The sequence below is a fragment of the Pantherophis guttatus genome, chromosome 5, assembly GCF_059756535.1.
Source record: "Pantherophis guttatus breed Tessera chromosome 5, ASM5975653v1, whole genome shotgun sequence".
Classification (NCBI taxonomy): Eukaryota; Metazoa; Chordata; class Lepidosauria; order Squamata; family Colubridae; genus Pantherophis; species Pantherophis guttatus.
The window spans coordinates 130,720,839-130,743,512 of NC_142067.1; the positions used below are offsets into that span (position 1 = coordinate 130,720,839).

A 22,674-nucleotide genomic window follows, 5' to 3' on the forward strand; every position below is an offset into this window, starting at 1 on the left:
CTCCACCAGTCAATCAAGAGCAAGAGCCTTGATAGTACAGTGGTTTAGTGCACCCTGTTATTAACACAGCTGCCTGCAATTTCTGCTGGTTCGAATCTCTCCAAGGCTCAAGGTTGACTCAGCCTTCCATCCTTTCTAAGGTAGGTGAAATGAGGACCCAGTTTGTGGGGGCAATAAGCTGACTTTGTATAAAATATACAAAAGTATGGAGGCTATTGCTTAACGCATTGTAAGCCGCCCTGAGTCTCCGGAGAAGGGCGGCATATAAATCAAATTAAAACAAAAAAAATCAGCACCCAGATCAGCATAGATGAACTCCAAGACCAACAATCAAGTAAGCAACACCCCAATCAAGAAACTGCCAAAGAACCATCAGTAAACAGTCCAACCAAGGAATCTCTAAGAGCACCCCTCACCCACACAGACCAGCAAGACACCAGAATGTAAACTGACAGCAAACAGCATAATGTTAATGTTTTGATGTTTGATTTTGTAATGATAATGTTACCTAGTTTGGGTAATGAAAGTTTGCAAGAAAACAGGGACACTCAGAGAGCACCAAGGACCCCTTCCTCCTCCTCCTCCCGCCCTCCTCTTCTCCCTCCTCCTCCTTCTCCACTCCACAATGCCCACTCCCTTTTAGCACTGATGATGTTACCTAGTTGGGTCATGAAACGTCTGCAAGAAAACAAGCAAGCTCAGGGAGCACCCAGGAGCCCTCACTATCATTAGTGTGTTGTTGGGCCATGATGTGACATAAACTACCAGAGGTTATGAACTTCTGTACCTTGAAAGATTTTTTTAAAGTTTTTTATTAGTAGTTCAAAACTAAAAACATTGACATTGAAAGATTATTGATCCCTGAATATCCCCGCCACCATTCCTCCATTTTCAAATTTTTTTTTTTGTAATTTTTATTTCAATATTTACTTGAAATTGATTGAAGGTTGGAGAGTTTTGCTCCTCAAACTTTTGTTCTAGTTTTAAAAAACGCCCTGGATTAATTAGCCTGTTTACATCCATTTATTTATTCATTTAAATGTTTCCGCCCCCCCCCCATTCCCCTATCAGATGGGCAGTTTGCGATTTATAAAATAATAAATAAAAACAATAAGTGCTTTAATCTCCGAACTGAACCACGCGCATGCGTGCAAAACGCACAAAGGATAAACATCAAACCGCTCGCCGCTTCCGGCCTTCCGCGTCCAAGTGCGGGCCACGCCTCCCTGGCAAGCTCCTCCCTCCGGTGGGGGAGGGGGTTTTCCGCGGGTGTCATTCGGCGCATGCGCGAGCGCCCGGGCGGCTCCGCCCCAGCGCCTCGTGCGTGACGTCAGTCCATTCCAAGCTCTCCATTGGCGGAGAAGAGGCGACGTTCAAATTTGAAACGGGAGCTGGCGTTGAGGGGGGAGGGTCGGGCAGCGGCGCTCGGACGGCGGTGAGGGAGCCCGCCTGACACGCGTCTTGAGCCCGTTCCCACGTTGTTTTCTTCCCCCGCGTCCCCGTCCCCGCCCCCGGCTGAGCGTAGAGGGGCTCCGAGCCCGCTTCCTCAGGTGAGTTGGTGGCGAAGGGAGGGGCTCGCGGGTCAAGAGGGTCGTGGGAAGGCAGCCCTGGACTCTCTGCCCCCCCCCACCCCCCGGCTGCCTTAACAAGCGGCCTTCCTTCCTTCCCCTGGGGAAGAGTCGGAGTTAGGGTTGGTGTGAACAGACTCGGAGGTCCTAATTTATTTTACTATTTTTACAATAAAATATAATTACACACACACACATATATACATATATATATATATACACACACACAAACATGCATACGTATATATATATATACATACATATATTTTTGTTTTCGTAGATTTTCACGGGTACAAGTATACACCAAGACTTGCATGATATATATATATATATATAAATTTTTATTTTTTTTTCTCAGGTTTTCGTGGGTGTTTTTATGTAGGTCTTTGGTTATTCGGGTCTTCTCCCACGTAAAATTGGAAGTGTCTTGGCGACGTTTCGACGAAGTCTCATTCCTCATCTTCAGGCTGGTGTTCTCGGCTTCGTGCTTCCAGGAGCAATTTTCCAATTTTACGTGGGAGAAGACCTGAATAACCAAAGACCTACATATATATATGTATGTATGTATGTATGTATAAATATATATATAACTGTTCTAGCCAGGGTTTTTCCTACGTAAATCAAGATGTTTGTATTGCCATAGTTGAGTGACATCTCAAATCACCCCTTTCCAGGCTTTATCAGACATTTTATGTTGTCTGTTGTGAGACTAGAACAGTAATGCACATATAAACCTACGAATAAAAGAACAAAGTAAATATTTGACCTTTACAGGGAGGAGTCATAAAATAAGGGTGTGGCTGACTGAAGAGGCCTTATAAGGCCGAAATAGATCTATCTTAGTCTCCCTTAAGTCTCACAGCAGACAACATAAAATGTCTGATAAAGCCTGGAAAGGGGTGATTTGAGATGTCACTGAACTATGGCAATACAAACATCTTGATTTACGTAGGAAAAACCCTGGCTAGAACAGTAATGCACATATAAACCTACGAATAAAAGAACCATATATATATATATAAACATATATATATATATATATATATATATATATATATATATATATATATATATATATAAACATATATATATATATATAAATATATATATATATATATAAACATATATAAACATTATATATATATATATATATATATATATATATATATATATATATATATATATAGTGTTCTCACACTTGGCAACTCAAAGCAGCTTGCAAAGATATAGAAACACAACATAAAAGAAATTAAACAATAAAAAGAAAAATAATAAAACAGTAACACTGCACTTTAAAAGAATGACCACCTCCTGCCAGACAAAGTTATGCCAATTATTTATAAATATCAAAATACTTGTCATTTGTATATTTATAAACTTGCAGTATAGAGTAGTAGGAGTCCTTGCTGCTCTCTGAGCGGGGATATTTTTCTGCAGCTGTTCCGTTACCCAAACTAGGTAACATCAACAGTGCTAAATGTATAATTATGAAAATTGTTGTTACTTCGAACTAAGGGATTAATTAAGAGTTGTAAAAAGGGAGCATTGTTGCCAATCATTTTCTTCCTGACCCCGGAATGTCTTCTCCTCCAGGAAAACGGCCTTGGGTGCAGAGTCTGGCTCAAGCTAGAATTCCTTATTTTCAATTCTGTGTTTCAAAGGAGTAGGGAGAAAGGCCCCGTCCTGACCGCTGGTGGGGAAAGCTTATTAATGCTGCCATTTTTGCAAACCTGAAGGGGATGCAGGTTTTTCATTCCTGCTCTTGAGTCCGGTTTCAAAGCTGCTGCCAGCAGTGAATTAATTGAAAGAAGCGGGGCACCTGTGTTCAGAGGTTGTTGCATTCCAAGGCTGCTATCCCGAAGCAAAATTCTCAGATAATGTGCTTTACGTGCTTTGCCTTTTAGGATGAGCCTGCACGCTTTAAATGGAGAAAATGCCGGTGAGGACCTAGCGGCCGGAAACTGTGCAATGCTTTTGACGTCTGCAGAGACCACAGGCAGGACTTCTATCCTTCGGCTGTCGCAGAAAGAAAATCTGCCACCCAAAGGAATAGTGAAACCTATGAAGGTACGCATGGAGGTCTATCACAGCCATTTTATACCAGAAACAACAGGGGGAAAAGGCATCTTCAGTTTTGTAGCCAGGAGACAGAACACCATATACCGGAAGATTCGGCTGAATACCACTTTAGAAGAAGCTATTAGCTGGGGGGGTTGCAAAAGAGATGCGTTTAGGCTCAAGTGGGCTTGGATAGTTGGTATCTCAGCATGTCTTTTATTGTTTTTATTTATTTGTATCCCACTTTTAATGTTTTTACAAATAACTCAAGGCAGTGAACATTTATACACACTTATTTTCTCCACAACAACCCTGTGAGGTGGGTTGAGCTGAGAGAGAGAGAGTAAGTGGCCCAAAATCACTCAGCTGGCTTTTGTGCCTAAAGTGGGATTTGAACTCATGGACTCCAGCTTTCTAGCCTAGTGCCTTAGCCATTAGACCAACTGGCTCTAAACTGGTTTGTTAGCTCAGCACTGTGTAGAAGACATAGGGATACAAATAAATATTTATTTGTTGCTTAGTTTTTACTATAGCTCTGATTTGTGTTTAAAGTTTTCTGGATTTTTATTTTTTTTTTAATTGCTGGAACTTTTAACAGAACTATTTTTGGGCTCCTGGCTTGAGTGTCTCTTAGCAATGGAATAGCTGAATATTAATGTCTTCTTAAATATGTAAAAAAAAAATGCAGTTGTAAGTTTTTTCCCTGCTGTTCTGAACAGGGTTATTCCCCCCCCCTTTTTTTTTTTTTCAGGTAACTTTCCAAACACCACTGCGGGATCCTCAAACTCGCAGGATCTTAAGTCCAGATAGAAAGAAAAAGGCTGAAATTTCTCTTGTCACAGACAATCTTCTCTTGCCTACATGCACTGCTGTGTGAGTAATGACTTCTCTAATATGCGTTTGGAGAATTTTTAGACCAAAAAAGTGGCAAGATGACAGTCTGTTTTCCCAAAATCTTGTCATTCCCTTACAGAATTCCCCCTTTGAAACAAGGAAGAGTTCCTTCCCTGTAGAAATTGGCACTTTTCTCCCTTGGAAGCCTACGCGGAGAAAGAGGGGCTTGTGCTAAATGTACTTAGTTGTTTAAAAGCATATTTAAATATGGCGGCTGTTCTTGGCCCTTCGGTCTGGAAAGGAAGGATAGTTGCCTTAGCTTGGACCTTCTGCGGTCAAACATTTTGATGCTTCTTGCCTTCTGTCCGATGGGCTACGGGAAGACCTTCTTCGTTTTTCCACACATGTCAGGATTCTTCTAAGATCATTTGTGAGTTGAGTCTAGGGACGGGTTATGCAAGGATGGTTTATATTCTGTTTTGAGCTGTTCGTTTTTACTTTACTAGACCGAATATTCTTTCTATACCAGTTAGTAAAGTTCTGGAATAATAGTGGGAAAATTTGAGTTACAGCCTGTCTTAGGTATGAAGCCACCTGTATGACTTTGCACAAGTCATTTCCATAAGTTTCTCCTTGTCGCCAGAGTCATGTCTAATATAAAGACTCGAGAAAAACATTGTACTTTTTAGTCTTCCAGAGAAACAGTTCTTAATCTTTTATTCCGCCAATCGTGTTTTCAAAATTTTAATATAGAAACTTAAAATCTGCTTTTCCTGGGGGTGGGTGGGAATATTATGATCCTATCTTGAAAACTGCACCAATGCATCAGATTCAGAAATTGGAGCATAATTATTCAATGTGCTACCTATATATTTGGTGTATATCTGTAGGGTCATTGTGCTCTAGGGTCTCCAACCATAGCCACGTTAAGATTTGTGGACTTCAGCTCCCAGAATACCCCAGGCAGCTTGCTGGAAGCTGAAGTCCCCAAGTCTTAAAGTGGCCACGGTTGGAGAGCCCTGCTCTCTGAGGTTTGTTGTTTTCTTGCAGAGGTTTCATTCAATATTTATTTCCAAATTATTCCCATGGAGTTCAGATCAGATCAGCTATAGGTGTTAAAGAGTAAAATCAAAGCACCCAATGAAACACAAATACTCTGCTTCAAAACAGGCTCTCAGAAGTGGGTAGCGTATGTCCTGGTCAATAAACAAGGGCCCCATGAATTACAGCCTCTTCTCCTTGGTCTTCCTGAGTGCCAAACAGAAGCCGCCTTTTCTTCAATTTCCGTATCCTCTAAAACTAAGTAAAGTGAACACTGTGTATCTTTTCAGCAGGAGTCAACCCACAATGACCACTGAGATTCCTTCAGGAAAAGAGAAGGTGCCCACAGAAGGAGAAGTCCTGATTCCTGATCTGTCAGATGATCTAAGCTTCCTGTCCACTGTCCATGATGTTGAGCCATTTCAGAGCTCAGGCAACCTCCTGAATTTCTCCAACGGCCAGAAACTGCCCCTTTGGGAAGATTTTACTGGATTTTCCCTTTCAGGTGGTTCGTTATCTTTTCCTCAAAGCGTTCCTGAAAATACTCCATCTGAGGAAGCAGGCTGCACAACCAGGAATCTTTTCTCCCTCCTGGACTCCTTACTGCACGATGATGACGTTTCCAAGCAAATTCTAAGTTGCGATCATGCCCCAAACCTTGTTTCTACCAGAACTTGCAACTCTGAGCCCTTACCAATATTCTACTTACAAAATCCTCCCTTGCAGCCCATTCAAAAATTCGGGAGCTTTGAAAATCTAAACAATGATGAAATAAAGAACATTGAAAAGGAGACTAGCACTGAAACGAGAGAGAGCTGGGCTCCCAAACTTTCTGACTGCATGATCTTTGATTCTGACTTTGACACTTTTGGGTGTGCGCCCAACATTCCAGCCACTGAATGTCCTGCACCCGGTTTAGAGAAATCTGATGTCCCAAAAGATGAAGCAGACATTCCGCAAACACAGGAACCGAAAGTACCAGATACATTTGAGACAATGGAATTAATCCCCAGAAGCCTGTAAGTGTTTGGGGACTGTAGCCGGACTAATCTGAGCCTTGAAATATACTGTAGCGTGTATTGGTAAAGCCCTTATAATCAGGGAAGGCCAGAAATTTACCTTTGGGTGTAAATGAAGTGGTGTGCATCTAGTCAATTGTTCTGGGTTGCATTATCAGTTTTTTTTAAAATTTTGCTCAATATCCAGTTCTTTTAGCCAGTCCAAAGTTTTGTTTAACTTCATTATGCTAGATTTTGTCCAGTTTTTAAGTATAAACATGTTTTATCAATATTGCAAGCAATGCAAAGTTTCTTTTGAGCTGGAAAACAATCATCTCCACATGGAAAGTTTTAATCTGTTGGAACATTTTGATTAGTTTGGATTCCGATCGAATACAAATTATAATATGTTTTGTGTGTTTTACCGTGGGAAATAATTAAGCCTCTGATCCCATGTTTAGATTTTCAACATCACAAAAGTACATCAATGGATAGTACCTTCATAGTGTTGCCTGCTGTCTAATTTTTTGAAAAAAATGGTCAGAGGGCTTATTTGAATGGAATGAACTGAAAAGAAGAAGCCTCGTGGCTTCTTCTGAACTCAGAGTACTTGAAACCATGGTTCTGAGCCTAGAACTTTTGGGGCATACTAGTAATTTATACTGCCAGTTATTTGAAAAAAGCTAATTTCCCCCCAAACCTTTCTTAGCTGTACGATACAGAGAAAGCAGGAGAACCACAGAGGTGTTGAATTGCAAATGACTGACTTAAAAAGCACAAAAGATTTGCCAGCCACCTCGAGTCACTTGGTTGAGTTAAGCAGCTACAGGAATGGAATAAAATGAAATGTCAAACATCGTTTCTGTCAAGACGTTCTAATATCAACCTTCTCTGTTGCTCAGGAAAGAGATTAAAGATCGGATTTTAGCAAAGAGCCAGGCTGTGGCTGAAAACGATGGCGGAAGTGAACCTCCAGAAGAAACCCAGGTATCATCCCAAAACTCATGGTTGTGTTTATGCCACGCGGGCCTTGCAGAGAGAGAGATCGGCCCTGCTTCTGGGGACATTGCAGAGAACGCCACTGTCTCCGATTCTGCAACACCAGGTCCTCCGTGGGTTCCCAGTTAAACTGTTGGTCCGATTTATTCCGAGGCTATTATTCGTCAGGTTCTTTGACACGTTCTCCACAGTGAAGTGGTGTTTGAGCTGCTGCTGCTTCTGCTGATTTCACGAGAAGCCGGGGGCTGGTCTGTGGGATTGGCAAAACGAGATTAGCAGGACAAGACTTCTGCTAGGACAATCTGCCTGCAGTGGAATAACCGCCCATTGTGCTGTTATAGCACAGCTCAGCAGAATGAAAGGGAGAAGTTCAAAAGGGCCTGGTGGTTCAGCAGACTAAAAGCATTGTGATTAACACCAGCTGTCTGCAATTACTGTAAGTTCGAATCTCACCACGCTCAAGGTTGACTCAGCCTTCCATCCTTTCTAAGGTAGGTAAAATGAGGACCCAGTTTGTGGGGGCAATAAGCTGACTTTGTATAAATATACAAAAGTATGAAGGCTATTGCTTAACACACTGTAAGCCGCCCTAAGTCTCCGGAGAAGGGCGGCATATAAATCAAATTTAAAAAAAAAAAAAAAAAGTTTAGCCATGCGTGCGATTGGAAACAACCTCTGCCTACTGAACATGTCTCTTCCCCCCCCCCCCAAATATTTTTTACTTAGGAGAAGCCAAAAAGCATCTCACCTGAGGCCTGGGACCAAGGAGACGTGCCTCTGAATGGGCAGCTGCCTGCAGGTGACCCATTGCCCCAGGCCCTTTGCGGAAGGACAGAACCGGAGAGCGAGAGTAACCTGCTCTTTACAGAAAATGAAGAATTCAGATCCCCCATGGAAGGTAGGTGTGAGCCTTAAGTCAACATTGGAAGGTTCCCATGAGCAAAACTTAAGTAAATAGTCACATGTCCCTGTTTATTTGTTTTTGCTTGTCCTGTTTCAAAGAAGCTTGGAACATTATTTATACAGAGCACTCCGAAACCCTGTAGACAATAGCACCAGACTAATAAACCAAAAGATTTTACCCACTGTTTCAAAAGAGAGAAGAAAACTAAGTGCTGCAACCATAACCCCCCGGGCAGTTTCACCAGGCTGAAAGTGCCGTTTTAATGAAGGCGAGAAAGCCATGGTCAGTTCTTCATTTAGAGAAGCAGTTGTGTTAAATCTGTTAATCCACATTAGTAATTATTTCAGAATCGTCTTTGATTGGAAGCTTTGGCCAAGTACTTTCTGTTTGCTAACAGCAAATAGTGAAACGGATGACACGGCCAATGGGAAGAAAGGCAGCTATCAATTGCAGGAAGGGTTTACTTTTATTTGTCTCTGAAAGTAATTTACTCTGCAACAAAGTTTTGATCTGTATTGCGTCTCATCTGTTTCTCCTCCTAGTTCTCGGAACCCAAATAGACTATCTAGAGCAATTTGGAATGGCCTCGGTAAGTAAGATTACTTGTTCAAGGACACTGCCCTATGCACAACCGCCCACACAGACACAAAATAGGTGCGAAGTGGCAGCCTGTGTCGACTTCACACGTGCGTTTCTTCCAGCTGAAGGAATCCGTCTTGAGAAAGCAGTCCCTGTACCTGAAGTTTGACCCTCTGCTCAGAGACAGCCCTAAGAAGAAAGGCCCCGATCCTGACCAAGCGGCTTTTCCAATAGCTGCATTGATACAAAATGGGTAGGGGTTGCCTTTATTTTATTATTATTATTTTTTTAAGTGAGAATTTTAGAAGCTCATTGAGAGACCTCTTTAAATGCAGTATTTACATTTCAAAGTTGCCTTTCTATGATTCGATTGATTTTATGAATCAATGGTTGAAACAACCTACCTCAGAAATTAAATGGAATTAGATGGGGGGGGCTCCATCAGCCCAGGGGTTGGTCTTACAGGGGTCTGGGCCCCTATAAGGGCTCCACGGCTGCCATCCTAGGAAGTTGGGGGCCAGACTTGGCGACCCCAACAAGGAGGTTAAGCAGAAGTGTTAAAACCCCTCCGGCTTGGCTGGCTTCCTCTTCTGAGCCATGCAGGGCCGCCAGCTTGACGAAGGCAAGAGGCGCCAGTGAGAGATTACAGGGTTGGTTGGTTTTCAACCATTGAGCTTCTGAGCCAAGTTGAAGACAGGCAGGTGCTATTACTACTTTAAATCTAAGAGGTAAGGGGAAAAAAAAAACACCTGATCTACAACATGTCTGCCCTTGTTTCTTTCTAAGCAGAACTTCTACAAAAACTGCCTCCACTGAAGTCAAAGCACCGGAACAGGAAGAAAAACTGGTGGAGCTTGACAGCCTCATTTTCCCAGATCTGGTAAGTGCCATCCAAATATTTCTGGTGGTTTGTTCCCTTTAATGTTTGTAGAATGGAAGCCAACACACCATCAGATTTGTCTTCAGAGATTCTCAGTCCTCCGAGTCCTGGTTGTCCCAAAGGGGCTTTTTTCCCCAAGAGGCAACTGGGCTTTCTTGGTTTTTCTTTGAGGATGTTTCGCTTCTTATCCAAGAAGCTTCTTCAGCTCTTTATAACTCCTTCCATCCTTCAATATCCAGCTAGAGCTGAAGAAGCTTCTTGGGCTGAGAAGTGAAACATCTTCAAAGAAAAACCAGAAAGTCCAGTTGCCTCTTGGGGAAAAAAGCCCCTTTGGGGCATTGTCAGATTTAAAACATCAAGGTATTGCTGACAAATGAAGTTTGGGCCTTCGTGCTTCCCATTTCATGCCATAGAAGATACATAGAAGCGTCTTTAGATCTGCTCAAGACGATTGGTCAAAGAAACCACTCTTCCCACATAGGAAGATGCAAGGAATTGTCCTAAGGACGTCCCATGAGGATGCTGCGATTGTCCTAAGTGGAAAGCGATCATAAGTCACTTTTTTCAGTACCGTGGTCAGGAAATGACCTGTTGTAAGTCAAGGACAACCTGCAGACCATTGAGGAAATGAGCTTTTCTCGAGTAACACTGCAGCTGTTCTCCGTTTCTGACCACAGGCAAAGGCACCTGCAGACATCCCCGCCGATCAAGAGGTGCCCCCATTCTCCTGCGCTCAGCCTTTGGAAGCTGTGGCAAATGTGCTGAAACCCAGTGAGAAGGAGACGGAGGAAGCTTTGCAGCAGGTGAAGCTTGAGAGGGATGCTGCTGTCCAAAACCTCACTGCCAAGGTAAGAAATTTGCCGCTTTTTGTTTCGAACCTCCCTCCATGCCCGTTCTACCGGAAATTGATACGTCATTTTCTTACGTAAATACCATTCAATGGGTGGAGCCATCTTTTAGGCCAGGGGTCTCCAAATTTGACAACTTTAAGACTTATGAACTTCAACTCCCAGAATCCCCAACCCGGAAGACTTGTGGACTTCGACTCTCAGAATTCCCCGGCCGGCCGGCTGGGAAATTCTGGCGGTTGGTGGCCAAGTTTGGAGATCCTTGCTTTAGACCAGACCTGGGCATTCCAAGCCCCCCAGGCTATCTCAACCCTTTGGCTGTCCCCATGCGGCCCATGGCGGGGACCACAGTAGCAGCGTCCTGTGGGGAAATTAATTGGCCCCTCCTGCTGCATTCCAATTCAATGCAAGCCATTCCGCCTTTGCCTGTAAGCGTTATGGCTCTAAATTCTGGGCTCTTCTGGAAACCTAACAAGACAAAGGACCATCTTCCACGTGCTTGTTTTGCAAAGCCATCCAATTCCACGGCTGCCATTTGGTCCCCTCAATGGTATGCTCCAGGGCCTTGTGGTAGATTTTTATATCCTAGTGGTTTTATCCAGCTTCCCCAGTGGAATTTCCCTGACAAAAGAAGACTGCGGTCCTAGGACTGTTGTGCTTCTGTTGGAGAAAACTTAGGGAAGCCAGGGGAAAAACGTGGCCTAGCTAACTTTCATTCCCTCCCGAAATCCAACCACCCACCTCTTCTTGCTAAGGGCTTAGGGAATTTTTGCTGTTTCAGATCCAAGAAAAGCAAACGGAGGCCTTGGAATGGAAGAAGAAGCACGACAAGATCTATGCTGAAAAGAAAGAAATGGAGTAGGTATCACTGGTGAGGAGGGTGTGTGCAAGAGAGGTTGCCCTTTGTCTTTCTTTTTCTTTTCTTTTCTTTTCTTTTCTTTTCTTTTCTTTTCTTTTCTTTTTTTTTTTTTTGAACGTATGTTTTATGGGTTGGGCTTTGCCTTGTGATGAGCAGGAGGAAGAAACTCAGAATAGCTGCACCTTGACTGAGTTTTCAGTACAGGCAGTCCTCGACTTACAACCACAACTGAGCCCAAAATTTCTGTTCTTAAGTGAGATATATTTTTTAAGTGAGTTTTGCCCTGTTTTATGACCTTTCTTGCTAAGTGAATCACTGCAGTTGTTAGTAACCCGGTTGTTAAGTGAATGGTTTCCCCTGTTGACTTTGCTCGTTAGAAGGTCACTGCAACTGTCATAAGTCCATGCCAGTTGCCAAGCCTCTGAATTTTAATAATATGATGATGGGGATGCCACAATGGTCAAAAGTCAGTTTTTTCACTGCCATTGTAACTTTGAATGGTCACTAAACAAACTTTTGTAAGTCAAGGACTACCTGCATACGAGGGGAGGAAACTCAAGCAGGGGTGCATAGTTATACCATGCACGCAACAATAAAAGGAGCATTTCTTTAATCCTCACGTCATGAAGAGCCCTGGTCTAGTTTTGTGATGCAATTATAAATTGGCTTTTCTCTCCACAAAGACCAGCAAAAGACTCCGCATTGGATAATGATGGCCAGGAGAACGGCTGCATTAGGTCGCATGCTTTTGCTTTGCATTCTGTTTTTCCAGAGATGGATGGATGGGTTTATATCCCTCCTTTCTTATTTTTATATAAATAAGGTGGTAAACATACCTAATCCTCTTTCCTCCTATTTTCCTCATTACAACAACCCTGTCAGGTGGGTCGGACAGAGTGACCGGCCCAAAGTCACCCAGCTGGCTTTGATGGCTAAGGCAGGACTAGGACTTCCCGTCCCCTGGTTTGTAGCCAGGAGCCTTTAACCCCTGGATTTAATCTTCCTTTTCTCACCAGCAATCGGTAACTGATGAGGCTGTAGGTGCCTCTCCTGATTTCATTTTGCCAATTGTTTGCCTTGCCCATCTTTTGTTTTGAGAGGGCAAATGACCTTTCTTGCTTTGTCTTCTCTTCATCTCCTTCACCGCCTAGTTTTGCTAGGAGGGCCTGGGAGTGAAAGGAAAGGCCGTCTTCAGAGAACGATGACGTCTCAAAGGCACTTGCTGACAGAAAGTGGGACCTATTCAACAGTGTGACATTTGATTAAATATCCTGATGGCATGTTAATATAATTTTCTTCTTTCATTTTCAGAAAAATTGTTGCAGAGTTTGAGGACATCATCGTACAAGTGATGGGTAGGTTCAGATTAGGTGCTGTAAATATCTCTTTCTGAGGAAGGAGCAACATCCCACAATCCCCTCTGGACTTGGCATTTTGTGCCTGAGACTTGAACGCATGAAACTACCTCACCTGCAGTCGGCTAGAAAACAGACTGGATGGCTAGATTAAGGTGTTGTGACACTACACAACTTGTACTGCCAAGTCATTATGATGAGGGCTAAGGAAGACTGGGAACATCATTCAGTGATAGTGGGAGGGTTTCAGGTAGGGAGACCCTGAGATTAGATCCCCCTGCCCAAAATTTCTAGATTTTAAAATGTCCCAAAGGTGCTTTTTCAAGAGGCAACTGAACTTTTTGTTTTTTCTTTGAAGATGTTTTGCTTCTCATTCAAGAAGCTTCTTCAGTTCTGACTGGATGGTGGGGAAGGGAAGGATTTCTATTCTTTGCAGGCAGCTGGTCATTTGCCTCCTTTTTGGAGAGTCGTTGAGGCTACTTGGAGGTTTATCTGTGTCCTCTCTCTCTAAAAGGATGCAAATGACCAGCTGTCTGCAATGAATATAAATCCTTCCCCACCAGCCAGCCAGAGCTGAAGAAGCTTCTTGGGTGAAGAAAAACCAGGAAGCTTAGTTGCCTCTTGGAAAAGCACCTTTGGGACAACCAATGACTTGGATGACTGAGAATCTCCATCGACATTTAGATTTTAAGATCAATAATTGAATAGGTAGTGTCTTGGGGGGAATTTCCTTCTGGCTTTTTCTATATTTCCTAGAACAGTGGCGCCCAACCTTTCTGGCACCAAGGACCAGGCAATTTTTCCCATGGACCGGCGGTGGGGGTGGGGGTGTTGCGGAACCTTAGATCCCACGCATGCGCGGATAAAGCTTTGCTCGCTCGCCCTCTGCTTGTGCAGCCCAGTTCCCAACAGGCTGGGGGCTCCTGTCCTAGAAGGTTGTGCCCATTGAACTGACTTGTTTTCCGCAGAGGATTGTCAGACCCAGAAGGAGCTTGCAAAAAAAGAACTGCAGAAAGCCTTGGATGCAAAACAGCAGGCGGTCTCGGACCTGAATGCCTTGGAAAAGTCTTTCTCTGAATTCTTCAACCGGTTTACAAAACAAAAGGAGGCCATAGAAGGATTTCAGAAGGTGAGCGGGTGTTTTTGTTTTGTTTTTTTTTCCTTCAGCTGCTCTGCTCTGAGCTGCTTTTGACTCCCTGAAACTTTCATTTTTTTCATGACAAGCATTTTGGCTTTAAAGGATGGAAGCTTTAGGTGTCCTTTTCGTGAATGAGGATCTTTGCAATCGGCAACAGAGCTGCCTACATTGCTAATACAATATAAATAACTACAGTTGTGCCAAATACCAATCTTCAAACATTTGGGGATAATTGTATATTTGAAGGAGTATAAATAGATCCTAAAACACTTTGCTGTCTTTCTTTGGAATGCTGTTAATAGCTCTTTATTTTCAATAGGAGGGTGCTATTTCTGCTTTTTTTTAAAAAGATATTTGCTTTTGTACATAGGGAACCAGTATTGTCTCCTGGTTAATTACGCTAATTGGTCAGAAGAGAAGGGTGTCATTAAATGAACATTTATTTTAAACAAATTCCAGTTTCTGTATCTGATCAGATATCTGGATTTGCTCTACTGGAGAAAAACAGGTTTGCCTAAAGAAAGTTTTTGCCTCAAAAACAGGCAAAATGCTACCTTAAATATCCACATAAGAATGTTTAAGAATCTAATTACCAACAGTTTAGCAATGGTGATGATGCTGGTGAAAGGAGCTAAGACTGGCATTTTTTATTTCGAAATCTAAGTGCTTATTAGCAGAGCCAGAATTGAAAGCCTCAAACTGAACAAAGGTATAATATTCCCATTCAAACGAAGAGGATTGTTTTGTGTGATGGCTTTGTGTTCAAGAAGACAACGGGGAAGGTGGGGGCTTGTCCTGGCCAGTGAAATCCAAAGGACCCAATCTCGTCCTCTAGAATGAAGACACGCTGAAGAAATGCGTGGAGGATTACCTTGAGAGAATTAAGAAGGAAGAGCAGAGATACCAGGCCCTGAAGGCTCACGCAGAAGAAAAGTTGGATCAGTGAGTTGGGCATCTGGGTCCTTCCGAGTTGGGGAGAAAGCAGAAACCTTGACTGAGTTAACGTGCGTGGCTGTTTTGTTCCTTCCCACGCAGAGCCAACGAGGAGATTGCCCAGGTGAGAAGCAAAGCCAAATCGGAAGTGGCTGCCCTCGATGCCAGCTTGCGCAAAGAACAGATGAGGGTCCAGTCGCTGGAGAGCAGCATTGAGCAAAAGGTCAGTCCAACCGAGAGCCCCCGCTCTTCCCAAGCAACGAGGCCGACCACGGAGGCAAGACTTGTCTCCCACGCTGGGTGGGTTTTTTAAAAGAAGAAAACCAGTAATGGCGAATTTATGGCACGTCCGTCACATTACGTAGCAATTCTAGCTAACTCTTCATTGATAAGCCTGCAAGTCAGTTGGATTCATCTGTGGGGCATACGAAAAAACTGCCCTCCAAACTGACATTTGGAAAGTGTGGGCTATTAAAATTCAAGTTGAACTCTACTTAAAAGTGTACAGCTCCTTGTATAATCGACATATGCAACTACATTTTCCTTTTTATAAGTACCACACACATACATGTACACAGAGAGAGCTGTTCCTATGAAGGAGAACTCGGTTAATATAAATGTTACTTTCTAAATTGTATTTATGCAACATCTACCATACGATGGCTTTCTTTTTGTTTCTTTAACAGGTAAAAGAAAACAAGGAACTCACAAAAATTTGTGAAGAATTGATTTCTAAGATGGAAAAATTGTGCTAGATCTCTGCATTCCTCCCGTTTTGTTCTGTTTTCCAATTTTGGGGTAGATTATTTATTAAATGTATTTCTACGCTTCAGTGTCACTAGTTTGACTAATATTATTTGATATGAAATAGTTTCTTTTTATTCCCACTTTCTGTTTCTAAAAAGTAATTGAAAAGGCCTACTGTGGCTCTTCTGTGGATGGCAAGGTTTGGGGTATTTTTGTTTTTAGCCTGCAGTCTTTAAACTACCCAATGTTTGATAGGATATTTTCTACATTCTTGAACTCAACTTTATTGTTTCCTTATATGTTTCTGATAGTCAGCAAAGAAAATTAGTTTCATTTTGTATGAAACAGAAAATTTATCTTTCATTTAAAAAATGAATGCTTCTGATATATTGCACAGACTCTATAATAAAAATTGTTCATTAACAAGTTGATGTATTCATACAAATCAATTTGCTGAAATTGCAAAATAAGTCTCTGGTTGTTGAGCCATCTATCTCTCTCTTTCTTTGGTCTTTAAAATAAAAATGTTTCATTAAATTTGTAAATTTACTAGGTTGTATATTTTATAACTAAATGAATAAATAGTATGCATTTAATGCAAGTAGAAAACTCAATTTATAACTCCTAATTTTTTAAGACCATGTCAATATTTGTTAGGGATGTTGAGATTTGTTTCAAATTTTTCCTAGCAAAGAATATACCATAAAACTAGTAACATTTATTATTTATTTGTTAAATTTATTTGCTGCCTATCTCGTCATGGGGCTACTTCAGGCGACTTATAAAAGAAATGGAAAGAACCAATCAAAGGCACGAGTAGGAGAGGCTCGTCCTAGCGGGATGAGGTGGATCCTCGGGTGGCCTGGGCCTCTGCCATTAAGGACTCTGAAGGTCATAACCAACACCTTGAACTGCCCCCGGAAGCAGATGCGTGGCCAGCCAAGTTTGTTTAGCAGACGTGTGTCATGGGCCGTCTTGGGGGCCTCAGAGATGGCTCTCGCTGCCGTAGTTTGCACCAGCTGAAACTTCTGAATGGATGTCAAGGGTAGCTCCATGTAGAGTACATTGCAGTAGTCCAGAGAAGAGAGGACTGAGCTTTGAGTGACTGAGCGCAGGGGAATCATGAGCCAGGAAAGGTCACCGCTGGTGCAGAAACGAGCTGTGCAAAACCTCTCCTAGTCACGCCATCATTTGCTCTTCGAGTAGGAGATGTGAGTCCAGGTGAGCCCCTAAATTGCAAACTGGATCTGAACGGGGTAATGCGGCCCCGTCCAGGATTAAAGATGACAAAACCTCGGATCATGAGGTTCCATGCCCTCAAAGCCATTCAGTCTTGCCCAGCAGAGTTCCGTTGAAACCTGTTGTCCCCCAATCCCAGGTCCTTACAACTTCCAAGCACCACGAAAAGGTAGTGTGACCTCATCACTCTGGGCACCAGATGTGGAGCTGAGTATCATCAGCACAATGGTGATAGGTCAACCCATAATGACGGACGATCTCGCCCAGCGGCTCCATGTAGATGTTGACTAGGCAAGGAGAGAGGGCCACAAGTAGGCAGTCGCTTCCTTTTCCTCATTGAAAAGAAAGGAAAGTTACCAATTTCCTAAAGGCATAATTACGCTATTTTACACTTAAATAATTATTCCGTTCCCAACCAGGAGATGTCACTGTTGCCACACGGATCATCTTTTGATTTCTCAAGAGACCAAGGGATCTCTGTTCTACCCGTTGATTTCTAAGATTATAAAATGGATCCTATTTCCTACAGATCCTCAGGAATTTAAAGCATCAGATCTATATTCCGTGTAACAAATGCTATAAAGACTTTACATTCTAACATCCATGTTGTTTTACAAGTCAGCATTCATGCATTTCCTCCTTTTGCCTAAATTTTTCAAATCATACTAGAAAGATGAGGGATGTATGCAGGTAAACATTCAACATGCAGTTCCACCATTATTTAAAAGAGAAGCTCTTGCTTAATTGTTTTCCTGAGATGATCGCGTAAAGCAAAACTCTTACCCAAATCCATTTCTACCTCTAGTTAACAAACAGAAATTCCACAAAACGACCACTTTAAAGATGGGGAATCTCAGCATGGGAAAGGACTGATTTTAAGATTCCTAAATGAAAAGGCCCCACAAACTTCAGATCCCTGGGTCTTGTTCAGACTCCAAAATCGGACAATGAGCTGGAGAAGGAAATGAAGTGGGACACTTTGCATGAAACCATTTTTTTATATCATAGAAGATAGAATAAAAGGATTGGAAGGGACCTCGGAGGTCTTCTAGTCCAACCCCCTGCTCAAGCAGGAGACCCAACACCATTCTGGACAAATGGCTGCCAGTCTCTTCTTGGAAACTTCCACTGGTGGAGCACAACTCAACACAACTTCTGGAGGCAAGGCATTCCATCCATGCATGTGTCTACATCCTTTGAGGACATGGTTACCGCCTTCCTAGCAGATCAAACTCTTCAGTATGGTGGTGTTTGGTGCCTTAAGAACAATCTAAAAATGTTCATTGTGCATCCAGCCAGAATTTTCCAAATTTTTTCCCCCCAGTGATTAGCTTGAAAGAATTACTGTGCTCAAATCTAAGGTCATTGGTCCCCAAGGTGGTTCAGCTTGATGCCCCATTGCCTGTCACTAATTCTTCTCTAGTCCTGGATCAGACCACAATCCAAAGGCTACTCTGTACTTGGGGCCTTTTCTCTCTCTCCCAGATTCTCTTTTCTGTCCTTGAGAGATAGATTGAACCTGTGACAGGAAGAATATTAAATAAGCTTTTTTTCCCCCCTGTGGGGTCCTTGGTGCTCTCTGGACTTGGTAGAAACATTTCATTACCCCACTAAGTAACGTCATTAGCCTAGAAGGACGTGATATTTGTTCTAGCAAAACCTCCTAGCACTGATGATGTTTGGATAATGAAACATCTGCAAGAAAACAACCAAGGACCTTTCCTTTCCTCCCTTCTCCTCCCCTCCCCTCTCCTCCTCCTCCTCCTCCTGCTCTCCACAAACCCTACTCCATTCTAGTACTGATGATATTCCCTAGTTGGGTCATGAAACGTCTGCAAGAAAACCACCAGCTCAGAGAGCACCAAGGGCCCCACAGTTCAACCCTGAGCTGCAAATATTCTCTTCTATCAGTACCAATTTCTTCTTTCATTCAAGGGAACGGCTTTGTCCAACCTGCAAAATTAACCCGAATGTGTGAAAGCATCAAGAGGTGAATGCTTGTCTGATTCATACTTCCAGCTCCTAAATCTGACCGCTTGCGTGAGAAAGTTATTTTCCATTTAGAAGCTGCTTGTGCAAACACCCAGCTGCTTTCCCCACCCTTGGTTCAACGTGGGTATCTGCAGGCTGGCTTGAAACAAATCAGGTGACTTCAGAAAGGGGTCAGAGAGATTCATGGAGGCTCAACCTGCCTTTGCCTCTGAGGTGTGTTGAAAAGAGATCAGAATTGGTTCGGTGCTTGGTACCTGTTTCTAGGCGAGGAGGGTAGGAGGGTAAATTGTATTGATGTTTTGCTGATCTATTTTCCGGGCTTTGCGATTCCAGCTGCTTATAATAACAGAATGTTGGCTTAGAAGAGGCTTGGAGCTGGTCCTACAGGTTGCCACGGTTTTGATGCTGTGCTTTGCTCTGTGGAAAGTGAAAATACCGTAGGTGTGTTCTTCTTTTTAACGTTTTTCACTTCTGGGGTTATATTTAGGAAAGGTGTATGCCGTATTCATTTTATACTTTTCACCAAAAAAAAAAAAAAAAAAACATACACACACACACAAAAAAGCCCTTGGGTAATTTCACTTTTTAACTGAGCAAATGTTCAAAGGACTTTTAATGTGGGCTGGTTCCAACATCCCAAATTTATTAATTTTTTTTGATCCCTCAAAATAACTGGGTGTGTACCAGTCTCTACCTTGCAAGAAACAGCTTGCCTTTTCCAGTGTAATGTTGACGTTACCTTTTGCCAGGGAAATGCTTCAGAGAGATGCTGACACGCACACACGCCCTGCATGTATAGGGGTGGTTAATTAAGTAGGGAAGAGGGGGGGGGGGGAACCGGTAGCATTCGGTTCATACATGCCTTAAGGGGAAAAAAATAATAAAAAAAAGAGCAAGGTTTCCATTGGAGACGAACTGTGCTGCTTAGGGAATGGAATGGAATGGAATGGAATAGAATAGAATAGAATAGAATAGAATAGAATAGAATAGAATAGAATAGAATAGAATAGAATAACAGAGTTGGAAGGGACCTTGGAGGTCTTCTAGTCCAGCCCCCTGCTTAGGCAGAAAACCCTACACCATTTCAGACAAATGGTTGTCCAGTTTCTTCTTAAAAACTTCCAGTGTTGGAGCATTCACAACTTCTGGAGGCAAGTTGTTCCACTGGTTAATTGTTCTAACTGTCAGGAAAATTATAATGTTATTATAAATAAAATACTGATGAATAAACCTGAGCATTTCTATACCTTTCAAAGTATTCAGCACCAGAATACAGGCAATCCTTGACTTATTTAGTGACTGTTTGACACTAAGAAGGACTTCCCTTCAAGAAGCTTCTTTAGTTCTAGAACTGAGCTACAACTAGAACTGTTCAACTAGAACTGAAGAAGCTTCTTGGATGAAAAGTGAAATGTATTCAGGGGAAAAAACAAAGTTGTCTTTTGAAAAAAAACCCTTTGGGAGAATGAGGGATATGCTTGACAAATTGTGCTCAAGTACTCTTGTTTTCACCATGGTTGTCTTTACAACACATCACATCTCATTCGGTTTCTTTGGCTGATCTTAGACTTTCACCCAATTTTACATCTCTACAACTGTTTTCACGAAGGAGTATTGTCAAAGAGGTGGATGTAGAGAGTAGTGTCAGGTTTTTGTGAGTAACCTGTTCTTCAGTGGCTCTTATTTCTCCAGATTTCAAGGAATGATTGATAGCCATGGATTTAAAACAGCATCCTTGAAAATTGCCACTTGACGAATGATGGACAAGTGAACCAAGAGCCAACAGCATTGGTATAGGAGTTGCGTCATTCGAATATGTTCGGATAAATGTATGTGTGTGCTTGTACATTTCGTATCAAATATTTCTTGTGCTGAAAATATTTGCTAGCAAGGAGCCCATTAATCAACTTGGTTTTCCTGTTTTGCCAGCAGCAACTTAATATTAAAGCAAGCGAAACTGTTTTTAAGATTTTGCTTCAAAAACAAGCTATACCAATTTGATCATAGTTTAATTAAAAAGTAAATGATTTATCTGCCTGGGCAAGGAACCAAATTGTTATGAGTGTAGTAAGGATTAACTCCTTGCTTTCATAACAAGTTTGAGGAGAATTTCTGCCAGTCTGAAATACATATTTCCAACTGGTGTTGTTTCCTCAGCACTGTGTGTTTCGAAATGCCATGGTTGCCGTCTTCTCTAGCATTGTGTCACAAAGGGATGCTGAAACCAGCAAGGTGTTGTCTTAATGTCTGTTTCTGTAAGGAAGATTCCACTGACTTTGGGGTCACAATAGCTCAAGGCTGGGTACCATTTGACAAAGGTCACAAAATCTGCTCAACCAAATGGGATGTGTGAGCCTATTGTGTGAACTCAATGAGGGGAACCGAGTGTGTCTTGGCGTGCAGAAATGTCAAGATGATGACTACACTGCATGATTGACACCCTGCCCCGTTTTAATATGTGTGTGGCATGCAAAACGGCAGAGATTTTTATAACACTGTCTTTACTTTTTTTGATCCTCTGTTAATAACCAGCCAGATATGTTGACATGGACTGCAGAGGCCCCTGGAGTGTAATGTGAACTCAAATATATTTAGAGCTATATTTTATCACACTTCTGAACTCAGGTAGAGTTAGATTTCTCTCACCTTGTTGTATAGGGGGAAAAAACCCAAAATGGGTTAATCCAGAGGTATCCAGCCTTGGCAACTTTAAGAGTTGTGGACTTCAACTCCCAGAATTCCCCAGCTAGCAGGAACATGGCTTTTGAAGGTGACTGAGGATTCCTCTACCCTCTGAGAACAGAGCATTGAGTTGGGCAGGATGTCATTGTTGTCATTCAGCGAGTTTCAGACTATTTCCTTGTTTTTTGGAGGAGCTTGTTAGCTGCTCAGAATCACTGCAATCAGAAAGGTATACAAGTTGGAATAATCACCATTTGATGGCAAGTGTTCAGGGACAACATTTTGGGGGCCAAAACAGACTTGAAATTGTGCTTTTTGTGCCTGATGGCAGGAATAGGTAACTGAAGGACTTGGCTTCCAACCCTAGTACCCCCAGACCCCATCACAAATGGTGAGGGACTGAGGGTTGTGTTGCTAGGTTAGGTACTTGTGTAGTTGTATTTCTGGAGGACAGGAGCTGAAACCAGCCAGTCTGACAAAAGCCCTAACATGTTTGTGTGGGTTCTGCACACATCTGTACACATGTATGAAAGGAGCAAGAGCTTGTTGTCTGTTGCTGTCTAAAAGCAGATGGAGATGTGGAAGCCCTTGGTGGAACCCAACTGTTGAAGACGATGCTAATCTTTCCTCCCAACAGAAGCTCCTGGAGGACAGGCTGAGGTTCTCCTGCTCCAGCTGAAGGCCTTGGAAGTCAATGGAAGGGGGATGGTGTCCACTACCCTGGCCAATAAAAGAAGGTCCCAGAGAAGGAGACCTTTCCAACTCAACCAAGGCTGCTTGTCTTAGCAAACGGTAGGGCCTCAGTGACCTGGGAAGTTCACGTTTGGGTTACTTTTCAGATGGGAGATCTCCAGAAAATTCTACAGAATCTGAAAATTTAATTTAATTTAATATTTAAATTTATATACCACCCTTCTCCCGAGGGACTCAGGGTGGTGAAAATGCATCCAGGATGGCGCAATAGCCAGGACAAAAAGCCACACTTGTCTTCCACGTCAGTAGGAGCCAACCTTGACTTGA

General features: G+C 42.5%; 1 protein-coding gene across 4 annotated transcripts; it reads left to right on the forward strand.

The window, feature by feature from the left end:
* Positions 1 to 1,274: 1,274 nt before the first annotated feature.
* TACC3 (transforming acidic coiled-coil containing protein 3) lies at positions 1,275 to 16,286 on the forward strand. 4 transcript variants are annotated; one of them, XM_034416130.3, is made up of 16 exons: positions 1,275 to 1,550; positions 3,473 to 3,635; positions 4,378 to 4,499; positions 5,795 to 6,520; positions 7,402 to 7,486; positions 8,225 to 8,396; positions 8,945 to 8,991; positions 9,104 to 9,234; positions 9,768 to 9,861; positions 10,539 to 10,709; positions 11,491 to 11,567; positions 12,880 to 12,923; positions 13,892 to 14,052; positions 14,897 to 15,003; positions 15,097 to 15,217; positions 15,681 to 16,286. In XM_034416130.3, exons 2-16 carry the CDS (start codon positions 3,474 to 3,476, stop codon positions 15,747 to 15,749), a joined length of 2,289 nt encoding a protein of 762 aa, XP_034272021.2. In that variant the 5' UTR covers positions 1,275 to 1,550; position 3,473; the 3' UTR covers positions 15,750 to 16,286. The 4 variants fall into 4 exon arrangements, with proteins under 4 accessions (XP_034272021.2, XP_087751741.1, XP_034272006.2 ...); XM_087895615.1 differs by having other exon boundaries at positions 9,771 to 9,861; XM_034416115.3 differs by having other exon boundaries at positions 1,343 to 1,550; positions 5,792 to 6,520.
* Positions 16,287 to 22,674: the final 6,388 nt, after the last annotated feature.

What these genes read in the sequence shown, in the direction of transcription:
- TACC3 (XM_034416115.3), top strand. Translation starts at nt 3,474, where the DNA reads ATGAGCCTGCACGCTTTAAATGGAGAAAATGCCGGTGAGGACCTAGCG. An exon ending in AGCAATTTGGAATGGCCTCG is followed by an intron (nt 8,992 to 9,103) that starts GTAAGTAAGATT and finishes CGTTTCTTCCAG; the next exon opens with CTGAAGGAATCCGTCTTGAG. An exon ending in CCATAGAAGGATTTCAGAAG is followed by an intron (nt 14,053 to 14,896) that starts GTGAGCGGGTGT and finishes CTCGTCCTCTAG; the next exon opens with AATGAAGACACGCTGAAGAA.